The sequence below is a fragment of the Quercus lobata genome, chromosome 8, assembly GCF_001633185.2.
Source record: "Quercus lobata isolate SW786 chromosome 8, ValleyOak3.0 Primary Assembly, whole genome shotgun sequence".
In the NCBI taxonomy this organism is placed as follows: domain Eukaryota; kingdom Viridiplantae; phylum Streptophyta; class Magnoliopsida; order Fagales; family Fagaceae; genus Quercus; species Quercus lobata.
The window spans coordinates 9,371,108-9,381,252 of record NC_044911.1 but is presented as its reverse complement, the minus strand read 5'-3'; the positions used below and the strand labels follow the sequence as shown (position 1 = coordinate 9,381,252).

At 35.8% G+C, this 10,145-nt stretch overlaps 1 protein-coding gene across 2 annotated transcripts; it reads left to right on the top strand.

Moving 5' to 3' along the window:
- Positions 1-391: 391 nt before the first annotated feature.
- Positions 392-7,378, top strand: LOC115957357 (dihydrolipoyllysine-residue succinyltransferase component of 2-oxoglutarate dehydrogenase complex 2, mitochondrial-like). 2 transcript variants are annotated; one of them, XM_031075582.1, is made up of 16 exons: positions 392-548; positions 985-1,052; positions 1,179-1,253; positions 1,736-1,796; positions 1,905-1,932; positions 2,493-2,563; positions 3,714-3,788; positions 3,895-3,950; positions 4,078-4,122; positions 4,264-4,536; positions 4,676-4,770; positions 5,723-5,813; positions 5,905-6,015; positions 6,587-6,781; positions 6,868-7,073; positions 7,169-7,378. In XM_031075582.1, the coding sequence occupies exons 2-15, from the start codon at positions 999-1,001 to the stop codon at positions 7,057-7,059; spliced, it is 1,422 nt and encodes a 473-aa protein (XP_030931442.1). In that variant the 5' UTR covers positions 392-548; positions 985-998; the 3' UTR covers positions 7,060-7,073; positions 7,169-7,378. The 2 variants fall into 2 exon arrangements, with proteins under 2 accessions (XP_030931442.1, XP_030931441.1); XM_031075581.1 differs by having other exon boundaries at positions 6,868-7,378.
- Positions 7,379-10,145: the final 2,767 nt, after the last annotated feature.

Here is a 10,145-nt window from a genome sequence, read left to right as displayed (position 1 = left end):
TTTGCATATGCACAATATTATATATCTACTTATGTCGGTAGTTTTTTAGCAAAAATGTGTAAAAGTTGGCACTTTTTCTATTTTCGAAGGACCAATGCTATTGCTCTATCAAACTTTCCCACTCTTTCATTCACCCATCAAAGAAAACCCAAAAAAAAAAAAAAAAAAATCCCACTAATTCGCTTAGGAAAAAATAATTTTAAAAAGAAATCCTTAAATTCCTTTTCTAAAATATAGTTGACCAATTACGCAAATAGCAGCCGTTTAATTTTCTTTTAGACAATTTGTTTTTTGTTTTTTTCTTTTTAGACAATTTTTTTTTTTTGTTTTGTTTTGTTCTTACATTTATTATTTATTAATTATGTAAGATTGGAAATAAAATGACCTTCCATAGTGAGAGAAGCTGTGACACGTTCATACAATACACTTGCCAAACGTGATTCAATATCTTCGCGGCGACTCTCTCTCTCCCTCTCTCTCTGTGAGAAAAACCCTACGCTTTGATCCATTGTGTTCGAAGAAATCTCATCTGAGTGCTCGCTATTCGGGTCAATTCTCTATAATCCATTCATACTCTCTCTCTCTTTCTTCCTTTTTTTTTTTTTTAATTTTTTGTTTGGTTGATGAGAAACTGAAGCAAAAAGAAAAAAGAAAAAGAAAAATCTGATTTTTTGTTTTTGTTTTTGCTGTGTTTTGTTATTTGAAATCGCAAAAATCACCTCCATGAAACTACGAAATTGGTAGATAGTCATAGTTATGCTTGAAAGACTAAAAAACGTGTACGCTTTCTCATTTTCAAAGCTTCCAGACTCAAACTTTTGACTCCTTTTCCGTTTCTTTCGTTTTCTTTTACTTTCTCGGCTGCCAAGCAGCACTCACAGCAACAATTCAATAGCTCTCTATATATATGTGTGCTTATTTGGATTGAGATTAGGTTTATATTATATAAATATTGATATTGTTCAACTTGTTGTATGAAAGCAGCGATCAACATAATAATGATGTTAGGTGTTATAAGGCGAAGAGTCGCTTCCGGCGGCTCGTCTGCTTCGGTAAATTAATCTTTCTTTCATTTGTTTATTCAAAACTTGTTTTTTATGGTTTGTATAGTTTGGAAATTTGAGGTTTTGTTTTTCAAATTTGATTCATTTCTGATACTCAATGTGCTTTTGTTTCAGGTTTTTGGGCAGACATTTCAGGCGAGCCGGCCTGTGGTGTCTACTTCTAGAGTTTCCTCCATTGCAGAGAAAGAGGTACTGATCTTTTTTTTAACCTCTTACTCTTTTTTTCTTTGTTTGTTTTCCTTTTCAAATTCTACTTGTTTTTGGTTCTACTATGGTTCACTTTACAGAAAAAGAAAATTGGGTTTGCTTGCATATATGGAGAAAGTCAATTTTATGGTGAAATGTGCTTGGAATTTGTTGGTTTGGTGTGGCCAATGAGCACCTGTTTTAAATGTTACCTTCACCCCTTTTATTAGAGCAAAGTTGAGGGTGAAGTCATGGGTACAAAACTCACTGGGTGTGTGTGTAACTTAGTAAAAAAATATATGATGTTTTGGTGCGAACAATGTTTGATTAATGGGTGATTTGATTTCATCATGGTTGATTTATCAGGAGTTTGGGCTATTCTATTTTCATCTCCTTTGTGCAGTTTAGTATTACATAGCTTTTGGGTTTACTTTTCAATTTTGAGAAGATTTATAAGATGTTCTATCTTTTTATTATGAGAGCAGGTTTTGCTTCAACCGAGAGGCTTTGGGCAAGTGCGGAATTTTGGTCACCTTGTTGTACCTGGTAATCTTAAGTGCCGTTTTCTCTATCTGTCATAGTGACTAGTTCATACATTCAAGTGTGCCTTCATTTTCTCTGTGATTAATGTTTTTTAATATTTTCTTGTTACAGGTTGCTCAGGTAGTTTACGGCCAATGAGGTTAGTGACACCATTTAAGTGAATATTTTTTAAGAAGTGTTTTGAGGACTACTAAAGTGAATGGCAATGATTGGGATTGGGGGAGTGAGCCTGTTCCCTTGTCACACTACAGTAGTGTGGACTAGGTCTTGCTAGTAACCTGACTTGGAGTTTATATATACAAAAATATGTGTGTACCATACACACACAAGCACATATCAATATATTATGTTGTTATTAAGAATTCAAATGTCAAATATAATAAATGACGCATCAAGCTCACAGGTAGTATCCATGATAAATGTACTTTAGAAACCTGTCTGAGTTTGAAATTTCCATTACACTTTTTGTACCTGATTTTTGAGATCCAATAGCCCAGTGAGGATTGGTTTCCTGATTATTCTCTCATATTAATCCAACTCAATTCTCAAGAGAACCTATTATGGACCATTTGGATTGAGGGGGAAGGGAGGGGGAGTGGAGGGGAGTAGAGTTGGATAAAGAAGTTCTTTGCAAGTTTAATTGTAATTTTTGGTTGGTTGCTTATAAATATTTTCTCTTTTGACTTTCTTGATGTGCAGGGAGGTTGTTGCCAGTATTCAGTGGGAAGCTACAATGCAAATGCTGAGCAGGCCATTTTCTTCAGACAATGGTTTGATATTGACATGTCTCTTCCATCAAATTTCTTCATTGGTTCAAAATAATAATAATAATAATAAATAAATAAAATTCTTCATTGGTTCATATTCATAGTTGTTTTTATGTCTTTATGGTTGAACTGTTGAGGGATTCATGGGTTGTACTTTGGCTGATTGGTTGCTTTTGGGGGGATTTTATCTGTGTGGCAAAATTAAGAAGCAGATTGCTTCTTTAATTAAACTCTTTGGGTTACAGCACTTGTCAATGTTGTAAAAAAAAAAAATTCAATTTCCAAATTAGAAATTGGTCAGTTGAAAATACTTTGCTAGGAGCATTCTTTTGGTGGCATTTATGAATGCATCTCTGTCACGACTCTATGGAATTGAGATCATGAGATTCATGACCTAAAACTAACATATCAAAACCTGTACCAAACTATTCCACATAATAATTTACAGAACAAGCTAAGCATTATTATAAAAAGAAACATAATGGTAAAGATGCCTCCATAAACACATCTCAAATATTCAAGATCCATTCTCAAGAGCTCCAACTGGTAAGTATCATTACAATAATCTCTAATAACAAGAACCTCTGAAAAAGAAACTTCCAAGCAATCCCTCATCTAAACAAGCCTTGAAAATAATAAATATGCTACTAATGGGTGTTGTAATATATATAATTTGGGATTTAGTTGTCAAAGATTTAATTTTTAGAGCATGTATAGTTGGATCACCCACAGCAGGCCATGTTCCATCTTTCTTAGGAGAACTTTGTCAATGACATCTTACTAAGTAATCTTAACTCAAATGAGGAGAAAATGAAAACATAGTGGTATTAGAACAACTGTGGAGGACTGTGGAATAACTGTTGCCAAGCAGCTTTTTTCTGAAACACCTAATTAATCACATGGATAGCAATCATACCTTATAGAGTGAAAATTTTCTAATTAATTTCATGAATAGCAATCAGATGGACTTCATTTTTTCCCCCAAAACGCAGTGCTGGAAAAACATGTGGCACATGCCTTATATAGAGTGAAAATTTCCTAATTTGTGCTTTGTACCCCTTAATAGTGTCAGACCTGGACATGTTTTACACTTGCTCTGCATGTTTCTTTGGTGTTGACATATCTGATAACTTTGGTTATTTGTGCGTTCAAGGGGATTTGGTTGATGCTGTTGTCCCTTTTATGGGTGAATCCATTACTGATGGCACACTGGCGAGTTTCTTGAAGAGTATGTTTTCCTCGTTTCAGCTTATCAATCCTTTAATTCACTACAGTATTTAGTGTTTGTGATTCTAATTGATTGATTGTGTCTGCAACTGGCATTTTGAGAGCAGATCCTGGTGACAGGGTAGAAGTTGATGAACCGATTGCTCAAATTGAAACAGATAAGGTGCTGATGTGATGCAGTATTTAAATATGTTTTTGGATCTTTACATGGTTGGAAATGGGACTTTTTCCCCCTATAGAAGAAAATCAGGGATATATTGTAATACTTAAATTCTTTTATTTTCTGTCAGGTGACAATTGACGTTACTAGTCCTGAAGCGGGTGTGATTCAAAAGGTGATATATTGGTTGGCTTGTATTTTACTTTTTGGTTTGCTACCATGACAAGTTCTTGGCTTTTATTTTCTTTGCACACTTGGAAAAGATAGGATGTTGAATGTTAATGTTGGCTACTATATTAAAATTAATTGTTGGCAGTTTGTAGCCAAGGAAGGTGATACTGTAGAACCAGGTACCAAGATTGCCATCATTTCAAAGTCTGCTGAAGGAATGGCGCCTGTTGCTCCATCTGAGAAGGCATCAGAGAAAGCTGTTTTGCAGCCATCTCCCCCTTCTGAAAAGAGTGAGGAAAAGCAGAAGCCTAAAGTTGAAACTGCTCCTGTCACTGCGAAGCCTAAAGCACCCTCTACACCACCTCCTAAACACTCAGCTACAGAACCTCAGCTTCCCCCTAAAGAAAGGGAAAGGCGGGTAAGTCTATCCTTGTTCTATTAATTTCATATAGCACAATAGTGTTAGTGTAATGTTTTGTAATTGTATATAATACTTTAACGCTGTACAAAGTAATCTTGCTGGTCTTGCTAAAAGTATAAAGGCCTTGTAATTGCAGGTTCCTATGACAAGACTCCGAAAACGGGTTGCTAATCGATTGAAAGATTCCCAAAACACATTTGCACTGTTGACAACATTCAATGAGGTTGATATGTAAGTAAAATTCTATTAATATTATAGTGTGTATTGACAGTAGATGGCAGTTACCCCTGATTTGGGACTCATTGGTAGCTGGGTATTACATTTTTGGATTCTTTTCATTATGCTTAGAATTGATTGGGTGTTGGCTCTTTCCTCTATTTGCATGTATATGGACAAGTGACACAGTAGGCTTAATTCTGTGACTTGCTTTTATTAATCACTTTGTTCTTTCTTGGCTGTGGGAAGGAAACACATGCATACTAGCTGAATCAATCCCGCAACTTCTTGCAATTGCTAGGGAGTTGAAATGCCAGTTGGGCTATAGCCCATTGGCTTTAGTTCTGGTCCTCACTGGCACATTTGTGCCCACATGCTAGCTCGCCTCCATAGATGGACATTGATGTTATAATTAAATTATATATTTTATTGTTATATGATTAAATTGTTATATTACCCCAATTCCTCCCCCTACCTTCTCTACTCTGATAAAATCATCCAATTTTTTATAGTATTTTTATAATAATTATTTCTTGGTATGAGCAAAACTCATGGAAAAAATTAATTTTTGATATAATCAATGCTATTGACCTTACCATTAATTAAGATGAATTTTTATCAGGTGTTTTACATATGACTGTATTTACTGAAAAAAGGAATTCAACAGTGTGATCTTTTGTTATGCATAAGAGCTTAGGTTTAAAGTTTGTAGCTTTTTGCCTTATTCAACTGACAAACCTAAACTCGAATATATTTTAGGTTGGTTTTCATGATTTAATTCTCAACTGTACTTGGCTTGTACTGGGAAAAGCTGCTTCCCTAGTTTATGTGTTGTGTTCAACCTAAATAGTTACAGGAAAAAGAGAAGAAGAAGATAATATAAGAACAGATTACATTCATTTTCAAGGTGAAGATATGATTATTTTCTGCTCTCCTCTTTTTTAAACTGATTTGCTGCTTCTTGCAGGACAAATCTGATGAAGCTCCGTTCTGATTACAAGGATGCTTTTGTTGAAAAGCATGGGGTGAAGTTAGGACTTATGTCAGGATTTGTGAAAGTATGTTATGGAACATAGACTAACCTTTGCTTGGCACATGCTTATATGCGTTTAATTACATATCTGTTCTTGTTTTGTAACTATATTCCAGGCTGCTGTCAGTGGGCTCCAAAAGCAGCCTATTATTAATGCGGTCATTGATGGGGATGATATTATCTATAGAGACTATGTAGATATCAGTATTGCTGTTGGTACCCCAAAGGTATGTCACATTACTATGTTTGTCAAGGCTGTTGAATAATATAATGGTGTGGTGAAACATGGATTTTGTACCTTTTATTATGGGTATTTTTTTAAATAGCTGTATGTTATACGTAATTTTGTTATAAAGCATTTTTTCCAGATTAGGCATATACTACGTAATGATTTGTAGTTAACTTATTATTTTTCTCATACATGTTCAAGGTTTGTCTTCGTATATATGGTTCTCTCTATAAGTGCAAGTAAAAATGCAGAATTGTGATCTATAAGCTATGTTAGTTCCTCTATGTATGTTGGTTTTGAATTGTCTGGTTGTCTTCTCCCTTTGAAGTTTGACCTAATTTTTAGGACCATGGCCACATTTTTTAAGGTACCATCTTTTGTGATACCTGAACAGTTGCTAAAAGGAAGATTTCTTGTAATTTTTATGAGGTTGGGGAGTTGCATAAAATGTAGATTGATTAAAAGTAATGTGGGGAGTTCTTGTTGAGTAGGATTGTGTATTTCTCAAGCTGTAAACCTTGGACATATATTTATCACTATTAAAAATTCTTCAACTTATTCCCTTCCAGGGCCTTGTTGTCCCAGTCATCCGCAATGCTGAGAAGATGAATTTTGCTGAGATTGAGAAGGAGATCAACACACTAGCAAAGAAGGCAAATGATGGATCTATATCTATTGATGAAATGGCTGGAGGTTCATTTACAATATCTAATGGTGGGGTTTATGGAAGCCTTTTAAGTACCCCCATCATCAATCCCCCTCAGGTTTGGTGTTATTTGTTTTTTTAATTCTCTAACTCCTCACATGATCAAAAAAGAGAATTTCACACCAATGAACCTTTTTTTGGCAGTCGGCAATATTGGGTATGCACTCGATAGTGAGCCGTCCTATGGTTGTTGGAGGAAACGTTGTTCCAAGGCCAATGATGTACATTGCTCTAACATATGACCATAGGTTGATTGACGGGAGAGAGGCAGTTTTCTTCTTGCGTCGTATCAAAGATGTTGTGGAGGACCCTCGTAGACTTCTCCTTGACATATGAAGACCCAACTGCAGGTGCTTTGTGATTCTTGGTTTTCTGGTATACCTAGAATTGGATATACTTGAATTTATTGATAAAAAATAAACATATTTAGATCTAAATTTTGTAGGGTTTAATTTTGTTATTGCGGCTGGATATGATGGAATTTGAAATGAGAGACTTTCAAAATGTTGTATTTTGTTTTATGCTGAACCCGCCAAGTTCTCATCAAAAAAGCTTGTATGGAACTAATGTGAATCGTATTGTAGGGAATCATCCCTAAAATGATTTACTGAGACTCTTTATATTTTTTTAATTTACATGGTCTGGTTCTGAGAAACATCTCATGCGGAATGTTTGTTTTATCGTGGACGTTTTGGCTGATAAGAAATGTTGGTTCTTTATAATCACCATACGCCTACAGTATTTGTAGGATTATAAAGAATATAATGCTGCTGTTAAATTTTTTCCATCTTTTAAACACTCAAAAGCGTCGTCAGATGCAGATGTGGGTTTGGTAGTCAAATAAAGCATGGACCCGTTTTGCATGAATCGCGCAGAGCATAGGCCTGTATATACCAGAATGTATATATATTGCAGAAATCTTCCATTTAAGTTTTCTTTGAAATTTAAATTGTTTTCCATTTTATATTTTTCTCCATCTTGTGCAGTAAATTGTTTTCCATTTGATATGTTTCTCCATCTTGTGCAGTAAACATAAAGGCTCTAAGCACCTTACAATGGATATCTCCTAAAGGCCAGTGTTTTTATTTGTAGAATCGGTTATAGGTTCTCAAAACCATACTTGTTATTACATAATGTCATAAACTAGTCAGACTTGAAATAGTTTTGAACCCTAGTGCCAAAAAAAAAAAAAAAAAAAAAAAAAAAAAGAAGAAGAAAAATCCAAGGACCCAATCGTTTATTCATCTCATCCCATTAGTTTTCCTATATCCTCATCATGTGAGTTCTATGGGTTATTATTTAGATCTTAATAAATTTGTGACTTCAATTAGTTTTCCTATATCCTCACCATGTGAGCTCTATGGTTTATTATTTAGATCTTGATTATGTGACTTCAATTATGTTTCGGAGTTGAGGATTTAATGACCACCATTTTAGGATGTTGTCTATGACCATGAGTGATGTGGTCTAAAGAGGTATGGCTAGAAAAGTGATGAACAGAAGGTAACATAAGGGTAGAGACGAAATGACGTGAAGACTTCAGAGGGGCCATTTCTCCTTTATTTTTTTATTTTTTGATACCAGATAAACGTGCATTGATCAAAAGGAGATAGTACAAAGGAACACCACCTGGCTTATACAAAGTTTGGATTTATCCTGCACTGGTGTACAGGGAAGCAAGTAGTAATAAAAGCTAAATCTATTACATGTGAGATAACTTCCTTGGGCTAAAAAAGGTAGTGTGTAGCCAGCCCCTGTTGCTGAAATTGATTAAAGTCTGAGATGAGGATCTGTTCTAGCCAAGATGGGTTTCTTGCTCGATTGCACACTTGCACACTTGCACAAGTCCCTTGCTATTGCTGATAATTAATATTCTATTGTAGCCCATCTCCATAGCCTTGAAAATTGCTTCACCCACAGCATCCGGGATTGCAAGGTAATGGGGTTTCCTTCCACTGCTAGCTCATCCTGTGAATAGAACATTTCCTTCAGTGTTTTTGCCTCAAAAGCATAGCCACTTCTCTTGGATCTTCTGTTTTTATGCGCTGCCACTTTAAGAATAATTTGCCAATCCTGGTTGGTGAGTAACTGTTGAGGTTGCTGTCCGGAAATAGGCTTCTGTTCCTGATTAGCTTGGAATGCTTCTTGGTACTTGCAAATGAGAGACTGTGATGTTAGAACAACCTCCATAGGGTTAGGCAATTTTCCTTGGTGAAGAACCATGTTTCTTGGTTCCATATGGACAAAGAATGGTGAAGATGGACTGCAAGAAGCACATTCTGTTATTCTCCCCGGGTTCATTTTGTAGGATACAAGCTTCCACCCATTGTTTGACTGAATTGTGATGTAACTCAGAGGTTCTAATTTCCAAATTGGATCCATGCCAAATAGCTCTTGCAAATGGACAATGCATGAATAGGTGGTCTATGGATTCCTCTTTTCATTGCACATGAGACATTTGCTAGAAAATGTAATACCCCTGTTGTTTAGAACCTCAAAGAGAGGAAGGCTATCTTGTAGGAGTTTCCAAATAAAAGTAAGAATCTTCAATGGAAGTTTCACTTTCCAAATCAACTTCCACGTAATGTGAGAAACACCATAGGGCCTCTAATCTTGCACATATGAAGGGTAGTGATTTTGATGGGGCATATGGTATGCTTTGTTCACTTTATATTCTCTAGAAGTTGAGTGTTTCCACAAGAGTCTGTCTTCAATGTCAAAAGTCCTGGGTAAAGATAGTTGCAAGATTTCCTCACAAGCAGGGAATTGGTATAACTTCTTAACCAAATCATTTCTCCAGGATTTTGATCTCTGGTCAATGAGGTCTGCAATAGTGCCATCAAGGAGATTGTTCTCTAATAAGGAAAGGTTTGAACATTGAAACTAATCTGGGTGTGTGAGAGGAATTTGATGTCCACTTTCAATTAGCTAATGACCCTGATGTAGGGAAGGCAAGTGTGGCACAACAATGTTTTTCCAAATCCATGAATGATGGGGTTTTGGCTTATATTCTTGTAAGGAAGACCTAGGGAAGTATTTGGCTTTGAAAGTTCTAGCTAACAAGGAGTTGGGAGAATGTTGTATTCTCCAGAAATGCTTGGATATCATAGCTTGATTGATGAGACTCAGCTTTTTCAGCCCAAGCCCACCCCTGATTTTTGGTTGACAGATTTTATCCCAGTTAACCACATGCAACTTCTTAGTTTCAAGATCATGCCCCCACCAAAAGGCCCTAATGACAGCATCCAATTTATTACAAACTGTCTTAGGGATTCTAAAACAGTAAAAAGTGTACAAGGGCATGGCTTGGAGAACTTATGAGATCAAAGCGGTTCTGCCAGCTTAGGAAAGCAGTTTGGCCTTCCATCTTTGAAGCTTTTTTTGTACCCTATCAATAATGTCGGAAGTCAGCTACCCTCCTC